At 35.8% G+C, this 21,768-nt stretch overlaps 2 protein-coding genes across 5 annotated transcripts in view; both read left to right on the forward strand.

Moving 5' to 3' along the window:
- Positions 1 to 4,094, forward strand: part of LOC129247180 (neurogenic protein big brain) — a 47,347-nt gene extending 43,253 nt beyond the window's left edge. The window contains exon 5 of the mRNA XM_054886172.1: positions 2,466 to 4,094. Within this exon, the coding sequence (XP_054742147.1) occupies positions 2,466 to 3,854 (1,389 nt within the window). The 3' untranslated portion in view covers positions 3,855 to 4,094. The remainder of the gene's footprint in view (positions 1 to 2,465) is intronic.
- Positions 4,095 to 16,580: 12,486 nt separating this feature from the next.
- LOC129248436 (leucine carboxyl methyltransferase 1) lies at positions 16,581 to 19,635 on the forward strand. Of its 4 annotated transcripts, none has more exons than XM_054887982.1 (6): positions 16,581 to 16,725; positions 16,775 to 16,856; positions 16,924 to 17,217; positions 18,186 to 18,611; positions 18,684 to 18,988; positions 19,065 to 19,635. In XM_054887982.1, exons 3-6 carry the CDS (start codon positions 16,999 to 17,001, stop codon positions 19,099 to 19,101), a joined length of 987 nt encoding a protein of 328 aa, XP_054743957.1. In that variant the 5' UTR covers positions 16,581 to 16,725; positions 16,775 to 16,856; positions 16,924 to 16,998; the 3' UTR covers positions 19,102 to 19,635. The 4 variants fall into 4 exon arrangements, with proteins under 4 accessions (XP_054743957.1, XP_054743955.1, XP_054743956.1 ...); XM_054887980.1 differs by having other exon boundaries at positions 16,941 to 17,217; XM_054887981.1 differs by having other exon boundaries at positions 16,785 to 16,856; positions 16,941 to 17,217.
- Positions 19,636 to 21,768: the final 2,133 nt, after the last annotated feature.

Below are 21,768 nucleotides of genomic sequence, written 5' to 3' on the forward strand. Positions count from 1 at the left end.
CTCTCGGCGGGCAATAGCAAACCTCCGAGTGTACTTCTGCCATGAAAAAGCTCCTCATAAAAATATCTGCCGTTCGGAGTCGGCTTAAAAGTGTAGGTTCCTCCATTTGTGCAACCACATCAAGACGCATACCACAAATAGGAGAAGGAGCTCCTCCAAACACCCAAAAAGGGTGTACGCGCCAGTTATATATAATATATATTATATATACATATATATAGATATTTTCACCGCATTTATTTTTTAAATATGATAGTCTGCATACGTCCGCTGCGTGTACGAGTTAGATGATACATTCGATCAGTCCAATTTCTGATATTTTTTTTCCAATATATTTGCTCGTATAACGTCAATGGTGGCTTGAATATTGCCATACATTGATTGGTAAGTGCGCTGGCAAATTGCGCCTTCTCGTTGGAACCAAATTCCGTCGATGCTTAGCTGATTAGTTTGTGGAAACAAAAATTCAGTCAGCATGGCTCGATAGCGCTCGTTATTCTTCAGCTTCTTTTTCATTTCGAAAGAAATAAGGGCCTAGAACCTCGCGAACAGACTTTTTTTTGTTAGTAAATTTCTACAATTTGGAAGCTTTTTCTGAAATCAAACGGTTCATGATGGCTTGCCAAACTTTAATGAACAAAAATGTCAGCACAGTTTGCCATTCACACCATAGGTATCGATATCTATAGTTCTCATGCATCTAAAAAACACCTGATATAATAACTTTTGTATATGTAATGCTTTAAGTCCTATTTGAAGCCTATGGCGTCAACCACTCCTCTTCGCAAACGGACACGGTTTTGTGCTAGGCATCTTAGTTCGTTCCACGATAACCCCAGGGACTTCATTTCTTCGTCTGTTGAGCGCCGCCAGGTGGTATGTGGTCCGCCAATTCCTCTACCAGTTTCTTGAAATGGATTCCAACGCAGCGCTTGTTTCGTGACATTTCGTCACTTTTGCTTAGCGTATGGCCAATCATTTGCCATTTCAGCGAGTGCAGTGTGAGACGGTGCATTATCGTGATGCAAAAACCAAGAGTTGTTGGCCCATAATTCTGGTCTTTTTAGACGAATTGCTTGACGTAAACGACGCATAACGCTCAAATAATATTCCTTATTAACAGTTTGGCCAGGTGGAAGGAATTCATAGTGCACCACACCACGAAAATCGAAAAAACTGTCATCATGACCTTTATTTTTCGAACGACTTTGACGTGCTCTTTTTGGTCTGGCCTCGCCTTTAGCACGATATTCGCTTGATTGGTCGGTTGTTTCAGGGTCGTAAGCATAAATCCAAGTCTCATCTCCCGTAATGATGCATTTGAGCTTGTCCTGATAGTCTGAAAGCATTGTTTCACACACATCAACGTGACGACTTTCTTCCAAGAAATTGAGCGTTTTCGGTACCAAACGAGATTTGACTTTTCGTAGGCCCAAATGGTCTTTCAAAATGGTTTTCACAGATCCTTCTGATATTCCGATCATATCAGTAAGGTCTTTAACAGTCAACCGACGATTTTTGAGCACTAACTCCTTCACTTTATTGACGTGTTGGTCATCTGTTGACGTCGATGGTCGTCCGGAGCGCTCCAAGTCATCAACACGTTCTCGATCCTCTTTGAAGTCTTTGTACCACTTATAAACATTTTTCTGCGACATGGTCGAATCACCAAATGCCTTCTGCCGAAATTTCATTCCGCAAACAAAATTTGATGGCACTTCTCTGCTCAATCAAATCAGACATTGTAAAAATCGAAAAATGCACTCTTGGTCGTTTGGTAAACACAAGCGTAAATATATTACTGATAATGACATTCGCATGAAAGTTGGCCCAGATGTTATTAACAGTGCTGCCAACTCATGAACAAAATAACTAGAGCGAAATTTTAATCCCGCGAAGTTTGACAAATAAAGTCACCTTACTTTTTGCCCACAGTATATATATATACACATGTAGGCGGCCGCCGTAGCCGAATGGGTTGGTGCGTGATTACCATTCGGAATTCACAGAGAGGTCGTTGGTTCGAATCTCGGTGGGAGCAAAATTAATAAAAACATGTTTCTAATAGCGGTCGCCCCTCGGCAGGCAATGGCAAACCTCCGAGTGTATTTCTGCCATGAAAAAGCTCCTCATAAAAATATCTGCCGTTCGCAGTCGGCTTGAAACTGTAGGTCCGTCCATTTGTGGAACAACATCAAGACGCACACCACAAATTGGAGGAGGAGCTCGGCCAAACACCTAACAGAAGTGTACGCGTCAATTATTTATTTATTTTAGTATATATATTTAATGCGCAAGCATAAAGAAATCAACTTGTGAGGCGTTTCTGCTCTCTCAATTTTATTTTTCCATGCTTATTCGGTCTTCTATTAGAAATCTTTTTGAAAATTTCTAACTGTATTATTTTATAATATTTTTATTTTATGTGTTTAATGCTTTTATAATGATAATGTATCTTTTTACAGATGCCGTATTTGAATCCGGCTCGTTCTTTGGGTCCTTCTTTTGTTCTTAATAAATGGGATAATCACTGGGTTTACTGGTTCGGCCCACTGGTTGGCGGCATTGCATCTGGCTTACTATTTGAATACGTTTTCAGTTCGCGACGAAACACACGTGCACATAAATCGAGCGTGGACAATGACTCTTCCTCCATACATTCCGAAGATGATTTGAACTTTGATGTAGACGTGGAAAAATCTCACGCACCGGCCAAATATTCCCAAGGCACATATCCACGTGGTCAAACAAACACTAAATCGGCAATTGCAAGTAACACTGGCACCCTTTCTAGTGGCGCCAACTACTGCCAAAACCTCTATACTGCGCCTCCACTAACTAAGTTCGACCAACCAGAGCCACTATATGGAGGTACTCGCTCGCTATACTGCCGATCACCCACACTTACACGCACAAATCTGAATCGTTCACAGTCCGTTTATACAAAAAGTAATACGGCAATAAATCGAGAAATTGTACCTCGTCCAGGCCCGCTGGTACCAGCTCAAAGTTTGTATGGTATGCGTATGACACAAACGCAAACACAGGCACAATCATCACATCTGCAAAACCAGAATGTGCAAAATCAGTTGCAGCAACGTTCAGAGAGCATATATGGTATACGAGGGTCAACGAGACAATCACATCAGCAGCAACAGCAACATCAGCACCAATCGCAACAGCAACAGCAACACCAACACCAGCATCATCAGCAACAGCAGCAGCAACCACATCAACAACTTCATCAACATCAATCAGCACAACAACCAAGTCACCATCAATCTCAGCCACCTAGTCAAGATAGTCAACAAGGCTTCCAGCCAGTATATGGCACTCGTCATAATCCTAATCCACTCGATGGTAATATCAAATATGATCGCCGTCCTGAATCGGCGTACGGCATGGCAGTGCATCGTAATCGCGGTCAATCGGCGCAATCGGATGATAGCTCATATGGATCCTACCATGGATCAGCAGTAACACCTCCAGCACGTAATCAAAATGGTGGTGAACCGATTCTTATGTATGCACCACCACCACCAATACCATCAAATCATTCGCAAGTAGGCGCACCACCCATGCGCACGCAATCAGAACGCAAAGTAACGGCACCAGTTGTGGTGTCACAATCTTCGCAGATCACAACCGGCGTTGTCACATATGCGACGAATTCGGGCCAAGGTGTTCCACCACCTCCACAACAGACGACACAACAACAGCCTCAACAGCAACCTCCACCGCAACAGCAGCAGCAGCAGCACCAACAGCAATCGCAACAACAACATATTTTAGTGCAGCAACATCAAACATCTCAACAGCAACACTATGGAATGTTGCCGATGCGAACCAATTGAAGGAAACTCTAATGAGGTTTCGTTTATAGGTTAATGTGTGGGTCCAAATTGAGACCTATTGCATACTTATACATATTTATGTAGGCATGTAAATAGTGCAAGTGAAAAAAGATGGGTGTATGGATAATCCTGCACAATCGCTAGATGTGTGTGTCTATTGGACGCAATATTTCCTGAACTGTTATGAAAAGTTATATACTAGTATGTGCATATGTATGTATGTATGCATAGAGTGCTTCTTATTTGCATAGAGTGCTTCTTATTTGACCTAAAAAATCTATTTTTAATTATTAATTTTTTTTCACGTGCCATTCCTTTAGATATTGTATTCTTTGAAAAATTTGAAAAAGTAGTTAATATTTTCAGTATTTTTATTAATTAAAAAAGAAAAATAGGATAATGTAGCATAAATCGCACTATTAATTCAAGAAAAGGTACGTACTATTTCCTAATAATGAAGATTTCTTTGTATTAGGGTACTTTTATCTGTAATTCATCGCAGTGAAATGCCCAACGCGGCAATAGCGGCGTGCTGCATCAGGAGATGTTCAATGGCACTATTTATCAAGATTTTTTAAATAATTCAAGTGTTTCGCCTGCGATCATTTGTAAGAGAGCATATTATTATTTTCGCAAACTTTGGCACGAGGTAGCGACCGCTAAGACTCAGCCAAATTAATCAAAAAATCGATCGTTATTTAAGTAAAAGAAGCGAATGGCATGGTTACTTTTCGAAAGTTGAAAAATAAGAAGCACCCTATATATTCATCCCATTATAAATACAAATATATATCAAACATGCACACATATGTACATATCTACGTAGGTATGCACTCGAAGGCTTATTAAAATTAAGCCTTTGAAAAAGTGGTAACTAATTTATAATTTTGAAAAACTTTCACAACTACCATATAAAACCATATGTACATACATACATACATACGCATTGTTGTGCTCACAAAATATAAATGATATTTCTTTAGTTTACGACAATCTTATTACTACACATATAAAGGCTCATTCAAAAGACGCGCCTAGATGTTGTTAAAAAAAAACATGTAAAAATTTAGATTATTTCGGTTATTTCAATTATATGTGAAAAATGTCATAATTTAAATGCCCACCACTAGCACGTATCACGTATACAGGCTGTCAGACGATAATTCAAATAATTTCAAATTCACGGACTCACTCACACAATATCGCATTATCATTGTGCAGATCCACAAGAAAGAACGATCTCAGCTGGTCGCCAAAAGATGTCAATTTCATTGCAAATCGTAAATCGTAAGCGAAAAATTCTGAAAAATGTCGTACAAATTTAGTTGTTTCTCAATAAAAAAGCATTTTTATAGCTGAGAAATCTATTGAAAATATTTTTTTTATTGTAAAGGGTGTTTTTTTTAGAGGTTAGGTTTTCAAGTTGGCACTACTTTTTTCGAAGATGGTCTTTTTGACAGCTGTCACTTGATTTATGCTCAGTTTGGTTTGCCATTTCATAATGAATAGACTTACACCTGAACAACGTTTGCAAATCGTGCAAATTTATTAGGAAAATAATGGTTCGGTTCGCGCGACGCATCACTAGAAAATTTTGTTCAGCGATGAAGCTCACTTTTGGTTGAATGGGTATGTCAATAAGCAAAATTGTCGCATTTGGAGTGAACATAATCCACAAGCCATTGCTGAGACGCCGTTACATCCTCAAAAAGTCACTGTTTGGTGTGCTCTATGGGCAGAGGGAATCATTGGTCCATATTTCTTTAAAAATGAAGCCGGCCATAATGTTACAGTCAATGGAGAGCGCTATAGAGCCATGATTAATGACTTTTTCGTGCCTGAATTGGACGATGTTGATGTGGACGACCTTTGGCTCCAACAAGACGGCGCTACATGCCATACAACCAACGCAATGATCGATTTATTGAAGGAAACTTTTGGTGAGCGTATTATCTCGCGCCGTGGACCTGTGGCGTGGCCTCCAAGATCGTGCGATATAACACCGCTGGACTATTTCTTGTGGGGCTATGTGAAGTCGCTTGTCTACGCAGATAAGCCCGAGACGATTGACGTCTTGGAAGAGAATATTCGGCGCGTTATTGCTGACATACGGCCCCAATTGCTGCAAAAAGTGGTCGAAAATTGGGCCTCTCGGCTGGAATTTATTCGAGCCAGCCGCGGCGGCCACTTGCCCGAAATCATTTTTAAAACATAATGGCAAACCCTTATCTTTATAATAAAGCTAAATTCTTGACCATAACATTAAATTATATACGTTTTATTTCATCTTGAAAACCTAACCTCTAAAAAAAACACCCTTAAATTATCAAAGATATTTTTTTTTTGTCGATATTCTAATGTTTTTAATGTTAACATAAAATTCTAATTTGGCATAGCAGCCCCGCCAATACGCTCAAGCAAAAAGTCCTAGCACTCAACCATCACACACCTAGGCGCCAAACAGACTCACACCTAGGTGCCTGTCAACAAAATAGAAAGAAGCAGAGTGTTTTTAGTTGTAATTTTGTACAATGCAATGAGTTCAGCAATCTCGATCCGAATATTGTATTTCAGCTCTGTTGGCTTATTCGCATAGACTTTACTTTTCAAAAAAACCCACAAAAAGTAGTCTAGTGGAGTTAGATTGCACCATTACATGAAATTAATCGACCGGGAGACTTAGATCGCAATAATGCAATGTTCTTCCGTGTTGTGTGACATGGGGCTCCTTCCTGTTGTAAATAAATATTGTCTATGTCTATTCCTTCAAGCACAGGCCACAAAAAAACTTCAATCAGTTGTCTATAGCGATGTCCATTGACAGTAACAACAATTCCATTTTCATTTTCAGCTTCGCGAAAAAGACGGGCCGATTATTGCACCAGCCCAAAAACCACACCAAACAGTATATTTTAGTGAATGTAATATTGATACATCTGCCTACTTGACAAATGTCAAAGGTGACATAAAACATCTCAGCGCCACTTTTGAAAAATCCTTTATAAGAATGTTGTTACATAAACACAGACATATATTAAGATAAAAATAGATGTATAATAATTCCAATTGCGTGGAACTAATAATTGGCTGTAAGTTTTAGGAAAGAGACGTGTACACCCATACATAGTTATAAGTGAATTTGCATTCATGTTCCCGTTTTTTCTACTCAGCAACTTTACATATGTATAAGTAAAAAAGAAGACTAAAGTTTAGAAAGTATTATAAATTCAATGTATGTTGTAGATTTTTCAACAACATAGTATTATATACATACATACATACATACATATATAAGTATGTAAGTTGGTACAAATTTGTATCGATAGGCATTGTTACATTAGAAATATTAATTGTATTACTCCAATTACCATAACTTCACAAGGTTCTTTTTTTAGAATAAGTTTCGTTTTAAATAAATTCTTTAAATCTAAGATTTTAAGTAACCGTTAAATCAACGTAATTGCAAGAGCCCAAAATAATAATTATTGCATTGGTTATTATAAACCGTATTAAAAAATATTTTCATACTGTTCGTGATATTTCAATTTTTGGTCTTACAGCAACGCGCAATATTCCCTGTAAAATCATCCAGGAGAAAAACTTGTTTGTATTGTTTGTAAAACTCAAACTCCTAAGAGCATGCGCACTTGCATACTATCCTTTATGTGCACACCTTTTGTTGTTGTAGCAGTAGACTAGGCTCTGCAATGCGGAGTAGTCACCGGTCGTCATCGTCTAATTCATCTTACGGTATGCCCAAGGTAGGCAGAGTGTTGTTTCGACAGGTTGGCATAAGGTAAGCATAAGGTTAATTTTTCATTAGAGTACCAACTGAATACATATGGGGAAACGAATTCTGACACCGGAAGACTTGTAAAAATATTGTCAATAGTAAATACAGGTCATTTGTATGTCTTCCAACCAAATCCATTACTACTCCCTCTCCTTCGCTTCTGACTTCACGAATTGTTGTTTGTTTACGCTTGTAAATTTGCCCATAAAATGGGAACGAATTGCTTGCGATGCAAGCCCACCAAATCTGTACGGTATGTGTTGCATTGAAAGAAAAAAAAATGGTGAGAAGGGGTTATTGGGGAAGATGGGGTTATTTCAATCCCTCTAATTTCTACTTTCCCCGTTAAGTCCCATGCATACCCCATAACAAATTTATTTTTTAATTTATGTGTACTATATTAATGCGAGGTATCCAGGTACCACGGGTGTACATTAGTATGGGGATTTTTTTCGTAAACACATAAATGTTAAGAGCGTTGCGAAAAAAATTAGCACATAATTAATAGTGCAGAAATAGGTTGGAAAGTTTATTAAAATTATTTCATTCATATCGTGCAACTTGACTACTGGACGACTTGACAGCTTTTAGACGATGTGAGGTTCCTACATCTCATGTTACACAAGGTTGCAAGATATCTTATATATATAAGTCAAGGAGTTACTCCAACCAGAACGTACCGATATAATATTTTTAACTGCTTTGATCGATATGGCTCAATTATTGGAACACCACGTCTGCTAATAAACAAGTAAAAATATTTCCACAACGGAGCCATTTTAATTACGTTTCATGCTACACTTGCTGGGGTGGATCGCCAATGCATGATGTCTTTTATTTTTTTAAATATCGTCTTGATCGAGCAATTGGCGAAAGCAGTCCTTTTTGGAAAAATCTGTGGAATGGTTTAAAACTTCCTCAGTTTTTAAGCTTTAGCTTCAATAGGAATACGAGTCTTCCTATTGTCATGTTTAGGTTGTAGTCTAGAAAATCACTTTTTTCCTTAAGGTTTACTTACTTATCATACATATGGAAATTTATAATACCAATATATTTTTAAGAGACATTGAAATTTATTTAAAAAGAAGTATTTAAAATTTAAGAAATAAAAAAAAAACAATAAATTGTGTAACTCCTGAAAATACAAACTACATATTTTTTATTATTTATTTATTTATTTTATGATTTAGAGAAATCAGGGAAAAGGCTAGAATCACGCCTTTGCAGTGGAAGATATAACGAAGACACTTTCTTTAAAAATTTGTAGGTGATGCTTTCCATTTCAATTCAACCGGGCTATTCGGGTCATGTTCTTCGATTTCGATGTAACTCAAATATGTTGCTCTCTGGTCAAAATAATGAGACACGTATTTTTTTGTTCGCCCGAAAAAAATTTTTTTCAAGAGTTATCGGCAATTTTGTTTTTCGGCTCAAACTCGATTTTTTTTAATTATATAAGAAAAATTTTTTTTTAAATGCCCATAACTTAGTCAAAAATGAACCGATTTTAATAATTCTGGGTTCAAAATGATCGTCATTACTTACAGGAGCGACTTAATGTAGAAAAAATTGCAAAAAAGTAGTTGAAAATTTTTTATTTAGCAAAAAAGAAAAAAAATTGAGATTTTTTCGAAATTCAATATTTCAAAAAGTGTATTTTTTTTTTTTTTATATAACTTTTTTTAAATCAAGAAGACACCTCAAACTTCAATTGAGCAGAATGCCTAGTAGCTAAAATGAGTTGTTTTTGAGTAATGAATTTTTGAGTAAAAAACCTGTTTCGCACTTTTTGTTTTTTGCAAAATAAAAAATTTTCAAATACTTTTTTGCAACTGTTTCTACATGAAATCGCTCGTGTAAGTAATGACGATCATTTTGAACCCAAAATTATTAAAATCGGTTCATTTTTGACTAAGTTATGAGCAGTTAAAAAAAAAAATTTCTTATATAATTAAAAAAAATCGATTTTGAGCCGAAAAACAAAATTGCCGATAACTCTTGAAAAAAAAATTTTTCGGGCGAACAAAAAAATACGTGTCTCATTATTTTGACCAGAGAGCAACATATTTGAGTTACATCGAAATCGAAGAACATGACCCGAATAGCCCGGTTGAATTGAAATGGAAAGCATCAGGTCAAACTTCTCTTCCAATTTGAACCGTTATGATGGTGCTCCCCAAATGACAGTTGCACATTTTTATGCTACCTCCGAATGGTAGATTGCGGATGATTTTTTAAAGAACACGCGTTGTACGTGTTTAATGCCCACAACACACCGTTAATCGGAAATTGACTTGGAAGACAAAACTCTTAGAAAGAATTAAGAAAGCGCACCTAGCTTTTTACGTCTATAAGACAGCTTAGGTAAGGCCTGGGGAATTAAACCTAAGGTTGCTCATTGACTTTATACTGCTGCCGTCAGACGCATTCTTCTACATGGAAATGTTGTCTGGCGGTGTGCTATGCAGAAAAAAACCTATTCTAATTTATTGAATAAGGTGCAGAGGTCAGCGGAATTAGCAATATGTGGCGTCATGAAAACCACGCCATCCATGGCTTTGGATATCATTTACATCTGCCGCCCCTAGATCTCTTCTGAAAATACTCAGCGGCTTCACCCTCCAATTCTCTGCTTCGAAAGGAATTTCTTAATGAAAATCCCTTCTAGACTGGAATGACTTGAAGAAGATCCATCACCCAACACACACGTTAAGATTTACACGGACGGATCTAAAATGAACACCGGTGTAGGATCAGGGTTATATTGCGAAGAGTTTTCTATCAATGGGTCTTTTAATCTACCGGATCACTGTAGTGTTTTTCAAGCGGAAATAAACGCTATTAACGAAGCATTAAAATGGTTAGAGATAAACAAAATATCATCAACAGATGCATTCCAAATAACATCAAGGAGTGTCTTAGATTGTCGCCAATCTCTTAATGAGATGGCCAAACAATATCGTATAATCTTATGCTGCGTTCCAGGCCACAGAGATATACCAGGGAACTGTAGGGCTGACCAACTTGCAAGAGAAGGTTCTTGTATGCAGTAGTAACATAAGTAATTTTATGGGGGAACCTCTCCCAACTTGCAAACTTCTTTTTATGGACGCACTAATCAGTTCGGTAAATCAAAGATGGATCAGTGCCAATACCTGTGAATTTGCCAAGCAAACAAGGTCAACGATAAATCTACGTCTGTCCAAGAATATTATAAAATTGAGTATACTTCAAATTAGGACCTTAGTAGGGGCCCTCACAGGACAATATCTCATAGGAAATCATATAAGGAGATTCGGCGTTTACATGCATGATTTCTGTCGTAGCTGCATGAATAAGGAGGAGTTGGAAACAATTCAACATCTTTTTTACACATTCCCGGCTCTAGCCAAAAGCAATAACCGATATTTAAGATCCTACTTCTTAATGAATATAGACAATCGATACACTTTAGGTATCAACAAGCTTTTACGCTTTGTCAAAGGCTCAGGATGGTTCAATATGGACAAGAAAAAAATTAAGTCTGTTTTGAAATTGATCATCAAGACCTAGAAATATGCACGAAGATGATCATCAAGACCCAAAAATATAAATTTTCTAGGACTGTGGACATATTACCGTCGTTTCACATGAATCTCCACAATCTCACTAAGAAAAACTGCGCTTTTATTTAGCACTAGCAAACCCGGCCCCTTCGCTGGGCACACTAAAATAGAATAGATATGGTTTAGAACAGAAAGTATATGATTTTCATATTATTTATTTCTTTATTCTTTATTCAAGCGCTTTGGCATAAACAATATTTTTTGTTTTTCTATTTGTTTTTGAGTAAATATAAAATATAAATTGAAAATCAGGAAAAAAGAATAAATAAATATGAATAAACAATCGTCTTTTTTCCTGATCATCCATGAATTTTTCGTTTCAATTTATATGTTTTATTAAGCATTGGAGCTTTTTTAACCATTATCCATTTATATTTTTCAAAAAAAAAAAACGAAAAAAAATTTTTTTTCCACGAACACATAATTTCATTCGGATTTCACATTAAATTCTTAAATTTCGTAAGAAATTATTCACTGTTCCAAAATCCACTCCAAAAAAATTCACAAACAATTTTTACATGTTGCACTTACGTTTTTTCCTTATGGCATCCAAATCAGAAAGAAATATTGACACATTGTAACTCACACTGTCAGTTTGACAGTTCAGTTCCGCCCCAAGCGTTAAAAAAGTAAGCGACATTATGGCTGGCTCAAAAGAACGCTGTACCCTTTGCCACTGCTCCGAATTACAACCAAACTTTACGAAACCCATTTTCAATACTTACTTAACAATGTGTGTAAGTTTGGTTTAATTCGGTTTAAAGACACGGCGGGTCCACGTTTTGGCATATATTTCGAGACCCTAGTCATCAATAGGTATGAAAATTACCCCGTATTAAAGCACTTATCAACAGCTTTCATTTGATATCCATATTGTACAAACACATTCTAGGGTCCACGTTTTGGTCTCTATCTCGAGACCCTAGTCACGGAGCGGCATGAAAAATACTCTGGACTAAAGCATTCACCAACAGCTCGAAAAGCCGGAAATGAATTACTGCGCGACCATACGGGAACTGTTAGCTGCGGCTGACTGCGTAATATATTTCCACAAATACCTTCACAAAGCCCATAAAGTCTTACAAATATTTTTAACTTAATTAAAAACACAAGATAAATTTATAGTTGAAGACATTTTTTATTTATTTATTTCTTTATCAAATATAAAAGCAAAAACAAATAACCAGATTCCTCATTTCATATTTTACATAACGGTAAGTAATTGCCGAAACATGCATGTAATATAGTAACAAAAAAATTTAAAACATATGGAAAAAACTTTATAAATACTATACAAAACGAAAATAAATATTTTGTGGAATAGCCACGATAGCTTAGGACTTCACTTCTTTGTTTCCTAAAGTTATAATTTTCGTTCATTTTGCCCGCAAAGCTTCCTTACTTGTTATTACAGGCTGTCGAATTAATTTTTTTTTTAGTAGATCCAACGGATGGTCAATAGAATAGAGATTGAGTGGTGTTAGAGTTATGCAATTTACACCTTGAATAGAATCGCAGCGGACAGCGGGTAACGAGTTGACGAGTACCTGCTGTCAAAATTAGGACACATTTAATAGCATGAATTGCGGCGTGGACGAATTTTTTGCCGTCGGTTATTTTTACGTTCTTTTTAAGCCAAAGTTACGAATCATTTAAACAATTAAATAATACATGATATTATGTGAAGTATACGCCATTGGAAGCTACAACTTTACTTTATCTTTCAGGCAGCATACGGATTCGTCTGACGAAAGTTCGAGTGCTTTTGACTTGATCCATTCATTGAGCCAGTTTGCGATGCTCTCGTAAGAAGTGAACCGCTCTCCAATAAGGGCTGACTGCATTGGTTGGACAGATGGTAATCCGAAGGTTCAATGTCTGGGGAATACGGCGGGTGGGCCATGATTTCCCAATTCAGTCCCTCTAAATAATTCTGGACCGATTTAGCAAGGTGTGGTCTGGCGTTGTCATGCAGCAAAATCGGTTTGTCATGTCTACGGTCCCATTCCGGCCGCTTTTCTTTGAGAGCTCGACTCAAACCCATTAGCTGCAATCGGTAACGATCGCCAATGAGGGTTTCAGATGGTTTAAGGAGTTCATAATAGATTACACCGTTCTGCTCCTACCATATGCATAACATAACCTTTGAAGCATGAATATTATTTTACTGTCGATGGACCTGGGTTAGGTCATCGCCAGTGATGATGCGATGCAGAAACCTTTCCTTTTTTGTCGTTCAAGAAGCATCTCACACGTCACCAAACGTCTCTCGTTATCCCTCTCCGATATCCTTCAATTTATGTGGCACCCAGTTACCTGCTTCCTGAACCATTCCACTCGCGTGCAAACGTTTGATCTGTGAAGGGTTAATCTATCAACATCCAACTCTTTAGACATATCATCAAGGATTCGACATGCGTCTTCATCCAATAATTGTTGTAGTTAAGTATTTTCAAATTTTTTCGGTACCCTTTCGCGATCTTTATCAGTCACGTCGAAATTGCGTCTTTGGAAGCGTCGAAACCACTCTTTACACGTTGTATTTCATGGAGCGTGATTACCGTAAATATTGATCAATACACGACACGTTTCAGCTGCACTTTTCTTTGAAAGGTAGTAATGAAGCATGACTTCCCACAAATGCTGTTTTTTCGAGACGAGCGTAGACATTTTTGACGTTAGATAAAAAAGGATCTTTACGGTTCAAACGAATGTCAACTACTGCGATCGAGACCTCACATATACACCTTCAAATCTTCTTCTATATTACTAGAGCGAACACAAAATTAGTATCAGCAGCGACACCTCTTTTAAGAGGGCGGAAACTTATTCCCATACCCAATATTTGTTTACAAGCAACAGCAGGCAAATAACAAGCAAATAATATTCGATTTGCACAAGATAACCTGCAAATTATCAATAATTTTGAAAGAAGTTATTTTGTAGCACAAATATTTGTTATTTTATTTCACAAATATAGCAAACGAAAATATTTCACAGCAAAATAAATTTTACTGTAACCACAAAATGTAATCTCAAAACCTAACAACACTGAATTCCATTTGATATTTGACAAACCCATCATTCTGAATCCGAAATGTACATTTCGCCTTTTGACCATTGCTTTTTCGAATTGTGTTCATAGTTTTCAATTGTTCTTATTGTAAAATAATATATATGCACGAATAATTGTGTGACAATATTCCAATGCATACTTTCAGGCGGGAGGCTTTGACAACAACGGAATTACATAATATCTATATATATATATTTTTTTTTTAAGCTTAAATAACAATAGAATTGCTAAATAAACAAAAAGATAACGCAGCGCTAGCAACGGAGGCTTTCAGCTGGCAATTACATAATATTTTGAGAGAAATGTTGTGAAGACCAGGACGCTTTTCTTTTACATGTATGAAGATGTGACTTCATTTTAAAATCAATCAGTTCTCTATTTTAATTATAAATGAGAAAATAAATACCCCGGTTTACGAAGCAAATTTAAGAAACGGTGGATAGTTACAAAAGCGCACAAAATTTTGAAATTACTAATTTTTCGAAGGTTACAGAGTTGCTTTTGGTATTTAGATTCTTAAAGCCGTATTCATATAGGGCGACTTTTGTGACTTCAACTCGTAACTTGTTAGAGCGATGGAGACGAGAAAGAGAGAGAGTCGTTGCTCGCCCTCGGTCATTATATTTTCTCATTAGTGCTATTGGCTATAGGCTGGAAACCATTGCTAACTAACTAGGAACTACTAATTAGCAATTGCAAGCACCAGAGTTGGCATGCGTGAACCCGACGTGCAACACCAAAAGTCTCCCGGTATGAACGCGGTCTTATGCAAATATATTTCGCATTTAGTTGCATTTAGGTAGACAATTTTATATGGATAAATGGACATTTAGAGTTGCATTAAGAGCTAAATGACCTAAATACACATTCAGCGTTTAGTATGACGGCGCTCTTTTTCATATTTTTTTTTTTTTAATGATATACAAATTTTTAGTTTCCTTTATTTTTAAGTTAAGGTCCCTTATTCTTAAAGTGGTTCTACTCAACAATTTGTTTTTCAATTTTACGTTAAGTTAACAGACATTCATATTGATAAAATTAAAATAAAGAACTATCCATGTTATTTAAATAACTAGACTCCCTACGAAAAATAAATTTAAATACGTCAAATATTGGATGTTTTTATCGCTGTTTACATTCTTACGGAAATTTTAATGTTCACTGCGCCGAATCGCAAAACCAAAATACTTGTAAATGTTGTTGTTGCATTAGTGCCGCTACCTTAAACAGATTTTCCAAAGATACGACAAATTTCGTAAATGAAAGATGAAACGAATGAGCAGCTGATTGCTGTGACGACATTCGTACCACAAATTTTTGGTTTTGTTTGTTTTCTGTTGAAGGTTGAGGAAAAATTGTAAAAAAATATTCATTAAGTACTTCAAATTAGAAAAATGGTTTGAAAAGTAGAACCTTATTTAAACTTGGAAACACTGACCTAGGCAAATCGCTTCCAAGTTTGAAAATACTAATATATTTATCACCGAGAAGTTTACGAGTTTGAAGAACATGTGAAATATTTTTATAGTGAACATATTTGAACTTGGAGGCTAAACTCAGAAGCGATATTTTAAACTGGCTGCCTACTGCAGAAAATATCAAAAACGGCAAAACTAGTACCAAGTTATAAAAGAAGAAAAACTGGCCAACGTTAATTATGGATTTAGATTACTGGATTCGTGACCCGATTTAAGGTCTAATCGATATTTAATTATTTATTAAATTAAAATTTAGCAAATATTGAGAGAATGTTTTCGGTTCAAATCCTAATCAAAAAACGGTACTTTAATATATTATAGGTATGGAATGTTTCTGCTTTAATACAAGCCAAAGACTACACTAAGTGTAATGGTTTATGGTTCTTTAATTTAATTATTGCAAATAAAACAATTTTAACCAATACTAAAGAATTTGATGGGAATGTATTTACTAGATACGGGTTTCTTACGTGAATATTGCTATTTACGTTGTTTTGCTGTTATTGTTATACGAAATACATTTGTCTATTAGTATTTTCTGTTCCTCTTGTAACAGTAGATATATATTTTTAATGGGAAATCTCTCAGTTTTTCATGTTTATAAATATGCTTTAGAATAGGGTGGGTGTTTATTGTGTTAATTTTCGAAAAGTACTTTCGTTTTGTGGAAAGTACTTTTTTGGATGCATACGAAATTCGAAAATCAATTTTACAACCCTGTCAATCGCATGCGATGGTGAATTTGGCAAAGCAAAATAAATACGTTTGACATTGCCAAAAATTTACAAAGAATGCAACTCTACTTCCTTGGTTTTCTAATCCTAACAGAATTTCGGAAAATTTACAATCGGGCACTGGGGGAAATAAATCAAAACTTGTGAAGGAGAAAAATTAGACAAGGAATTGCGATAAACTTCTGGTATGGCAAACATAAATATTTGATTGTTATTCATAGTTGCTAAAACTAGGCACAAAGAGAATTGTGAATAAAGAAAGGAATAGCTAAGTCCAAAAGGCATAGGGATATCGAGTGAAAAATAGAAGTTCAAGGTTTGTGGCTTAGCCAAATAAAGTGTACATATGTAGAGCAATTAAAAATTATTATTATGTTATGAAGATTATTTTTGTTTGCAGTGGTTGACGACAGATAAGCAATATCCGAGGACGGAGGACCGTGGAAACATTAATAGTGATGGAACCGCCTTGCACATTTCACCCATGCGATGAGGCTGTGATTGCGACTAATGACGATGCCAGCGATTGTAAACGATGTGCAGTTCGCTTGGGATATTGGAAAGACGATTACATTGGGCATTTTGTGCGTAACCAGGATCGAAAAGCACCCGAGATTAATCGTGGCTATTTTGCCAGAGTAAAAGGTGTCGAGATGTGTATAGAAAAGTTTCTGAAGGTTAGTGCCTGCAAATAGTACTTCTTTAACTCGAAACAAATCTATGCATACATGTATCAGTGACGTCAAGGTAATCATATGACTAGTTTTAACCAGTAGGTTATTGTTACAGCAAGTGGGTATGTGTATAGGATACAGGTGTCAGACAAACTATAACCCAGGTGTGCATGGTACAGATTAAAAAAAATGTATATGAGCAATAAATTAACCACATTAGAGTGGTCACTATTTCTAAAAATGTTAATATTGTTCAAAACATCCTCTAAAAATATGAGGTTACCCAAATAAAATATTAAATATGAAACATAAAGTCAATCGAATAAGATTTAGAATTTTCGGCTTGAGTCAGAAGTTCAAATAATTACATAGTATTTTTCCAAACTAATGTAAAAAAAACTTAGTTATAACTTCTTTATTTTCCAGACAAAATTTCAGTCAGTGCATTAGATCTTTACGTTTTTAGAACTCTATTAATGGTGAGATAAGCTTGAGATAACTAACAATTTTAAAGTACTTTAAAGATTGAAGCAAGTCAGGAAATCTGTAAAATGAAGTCAGGAAATCTGTAAATCAGCGTCGCAACAAGGGCATATAGTTGAATTCTAGTGCTTCGCTATAATAATATCTTCCACTGATTGAATATAATTCCAAAAGTTACTCCTAAACTTCCAGTGATTACTGTGCATAGTCTGAGATGTTATTAGAAAAATTAAGAAAAAATCGGGTGGTGACCAAGAACATTTTTTTAAAGCTTGTAAAGCAATTGCCAAACTTTGTCTCTAGTCGAAAATTCTAAACTCTTTCCGAACGGCTTAAGATTTAGTAGTTTTCTAGGAGATGTCCGCAAAACATTTATGTTTTTCCATACAAATTATGACCACACTAATGTGCATGCATAAATAGTTTTTGAAAATATGAATGGAACATATTAAGCTCAGCTATGTATCTTATCTTGTGCCTTCTACTAGAAAACTGATGGGAATTGCCAAATCATAAATCTGGGTTGCGGCTTTGACACCTTATACTTTCGTCTGAGGGATACCCCACATCAAGTAAAAAATTTTATTGAACTAGATTTTCCAACAGTCACAGCACGTAAGTGTTACACAATCAAACGCAATAAAGTTCTGCTGGCCAAAATACATGACGAAGATGGCGAAGTTCGTCTAAGTACGACTGATTTACACGGACCCAACTATCACCTAATGGGCGTCGACCTTCGCAACGTCGACGAGTTGGACAATAAGCTCCAGCAAGCTGAAATTGATTACAGCCTTCCTACGATATTTCTTGCCGAGTGTGTGCTGGTATATATTGAGGCACAGAATTGTAAGAATTTACTCAAATGGATAGCTAGTAAATTCAAAACTGCTGTATTTGTTAACTACGAGCAGGTAGATATTACCTTTCGAAATTTATGTACATGAAAAACATTGCTTTCTCATTCTTGGTTTTGGTTTATTAAGGTTAATATGAACGATAGATTCGGAGAAGTCATGTTGAACAATTTACGCAGCCGTGGTTGCAGTTTAGCTGGCGTAGAGTCCTGCATTTCTTTAGATACGCAAATGGGCCGGTTTCTGGAGTGCGGATGGACAGGAAGTCGGGCTTGGGACATGGTACAAGTTTATCAAAGCATATCCCTTGCTGAGCGACAACGCGTTGAAAGACTGGAAATGCTTGATGAAGCTGAGCTTCTTATACAGCTATTCCAACATTATTGTCTTGTCATCGCTTGGATAGGAGAGCTTTTTCAAGACATTGAAATTACGTATGTGATATAATTTCTATGTTTTTTCGCTCTGCTAATGGTTTGTTTTTATTTCTCGTAATACTTTTATTTGCAGGGTGGAAAAACGTATGTCATCTCTAAACATCGATTAAAGGTGAATGAAAATTGATGAAGAGAGATGTCTAGTTGAACACTTAATTAGTGCGAACATCGCATAGGCCAAGTGTAATGCATTGTAGGGATTAATAATTCCTTACAAGAAATGCTTATTTAAATCAGAAGCGCATATAAGTAGCTGCTACTATTTTTATAAAAGTTATTTTTTAATTATAAAATAAAAAGTTTCAGCGTTATTTATGTACTTTAAAATTTTAACCATGTATACATTGAACAATAATTTTTCTGTTTGTAATGTAAAAGCAAGTTTGCAAGAGATTTATTCTATGTAATTTACTCACATATATGTATGTATGTAAAAATTGGTGAGCAACAAAAAAACCAAATTACTTCAAATGCTTCTAAGTGTTGACAAAATTTTATTTCCTTTAATTCCCAAATTTATATTTATATTTTTCCTTCATCAAAAATGTTAATCTGAGCGTTTGTTGTGGTACTCATTTATTAAAACAAAATCTATTCAAGTACTAATAAAACCAGGACAAGATCCAAGATCCAACAACCCGTAACCTTTTATATTGTGTATTTGTGAAATTTGTGTTTTGCTCATACGAAGATAGTCTTTCGATACCGTGAAAATTGGACTAAATGCTATTACCGTCGTAGCCGAGTGGGTTGGTATGATTCAAACACTTTTAGGGATCTTTATATATAATACGTATAAATACGATAATGTCTAGCAGAGTCTAGTAAAACTACAATAAATCAATATCACTAATGCATCATACATCTTGTTTCACACTGGTGTTTGACCGAATCGGCAAGTTTCCTGGGCCTACCGTTAGATGAGCTAGACGGAGATTACCGGTAATCTACACAGCACTAACAGCGTTAAGTATACTGCTACAACAACAACAACACGCGTGATTACAAGTCAACCAGTTCAACCGATTTTTCTGAGACCTCATTTTTATTTAAGTTTAACATTGCAAAATTGGGCATTTAATCTTAGTTTAGTTGGAAAGCAAATTTAAACTTGCACTGAAAATTGGCTCTAAAATAATTGCGATTATTTCAATGTTTTTAGTTTCGACAGCTTTTCCAAAAATACTTCCCCTGAATTAGATAAAATTTTGATACAAGACAAGGAGATGATTACAGAGTTGCAATTGTTGAGGATTTGGCCGTATGTTATAGTGGTATGTCCAATTAGTAAGCCTCTTAGACATTCTCAGGTCTTCGCAAGAGACGCTTGGAATGCAATCGCTTTATTATTTATTTGAGTTTTTGCTAGGGAATTGAATATAAGAGAATTGCTGAAATATAAGACGTCTGGAATGAGTTACGTTTGGCAACCGCATCGCACATAGGAACACCATGCCACTCATACCACGAAATGGGTCCGTTGTAAGCTGGAATTAGTTTCATTGAAGTATTTTAAAATATGCGATCTTGTAGTGACGGCAAACCAGCTGCCCTATATGGTGTGGTGGCGCTATAAATTTTAAGTTGCTTTTTGCTCTTTTGTTCAATAAACGCTAGTCCATAACCCAACTTTAAAAGGATTAGGGTCTTTGTGGCATTAACAAACTTTGGTGAATTTATCAGGCAAAGTTTGGATGAAAGGTACTTAAGGATATCGAGTATTTTGCCTCAACACATTCTAATAGTTTTGCAATGTTCTCTTAATGGGAACCTTTTATCAAATATAATTCCAAAGATATTTACGCTTTCATAGTTATGAATATCAGGGTAATGTGGTAGAACAGTTTTCTCGAAAACTAAGAGCATGGAAATAACGGAACCAAGCTAGAAAGTTTGGCGTTTCGAGAATATTAAGAAAGAATGTTCCAAGGTGAATCCATTAAAGGTTATATCTGTAGACCAGCTGATTTGCTTTTTTTTCGTCGTGTACATTAGGATGTCAGCGCAAAATGAAGTGATGAAAAGTCGTTCCAACCGCACCATCGTCGCATGCTCTTAAAAGCTCCTAATTCCAACTTTTATCGTTCTAATGTACAAAAGATTGTTGTTGGTGTATTGATATCTTCTCTAATAGATTTGCCTTGCGAATCAGCATGTTCTGATTTGTTTTTCACGAGCCAGGGAAAATGTAAATTGTAAGAAAAGGGTGTTGTCATGTAGTAGACGACTGAGAGAGTATTTTATTAGTAAAATAGAAAAGTAAAAAGGATACACATATATTATATAATAAACATATCAGCTGCTCTTGTATAGATTCGCTTTGACCAACAGCATTAGGTCTGTTCATGTAAAAATTATCCAGTAAAATAATTTCCGAGAATTCTCTCTCAAAGAGCAAAATATCAAAAAAAAAAGTACATGAACGCAAAACCAGTAACAATTTGCAAGTTTTACGAAAAGATGATTACATTGTTGGCAGGAAAAGTCGCAAAATTAAACATTTTTTCAATTGAGCCACCTCACCTTGTATTAAATTAAAAAATAATAATAAACCAAGTAAAATGTAAAACAACGAGCTTCGGAATTACATAATGTTATTTTATCCGCAATAATTCGTTCCATTTCATGATCGCTGTCAGTTGAAGAACATTCCATTCGCAATGCAATGCGCAAATTTTAATTCGTGTTTATTTTTACTTGGCGATCAGCTGTTGTTCTCACTTGCAAATTCTTACAAGTAAAAAATTATCCTGTAAAAACTTGTAACTTCCCCTCAA

This window comes from Anastrepha obliqua, chromosome 5 (genome assembly GCF_027943255.1).
Source record: "Anastrepha obliqua isolate idAnaObli1 chromosome 5, idAnaObli1_1.0, whole genome shotgun sequence".
Classification (NCBI taxonomy): domain Eukaryota; kingdom Metazoa; phylum Arthropoda; class Insecta; order Diptera; family Tephritidae; genus Anastrepha; species Anastrepha obliqua.

Bases quoted from the DNA above. Each gene is read 5' to 3' on its own strand.
- LOC129248436 (XM_054887982.1), top strand. From the start codon at position 16,999: ATGGAACCGCCTTGCACATTTCACCCATGCGATGAGGCTGTGATTGCG. The intron at 17,218-18,185 runs GTTAGTGCCTGC...GCCTTCTACTAG, and splicing joins GTATAGAAAAGTTTCTGAAG to AAAACTGATGGGAATTGCCA. The intron at 18,989-19,064 runs GTATGTGATATA...TTTTATTTGCAG, and splicing joins TTTCAAGACATTGAAATTAC to GGTGGAAAAACGTATGTCAT.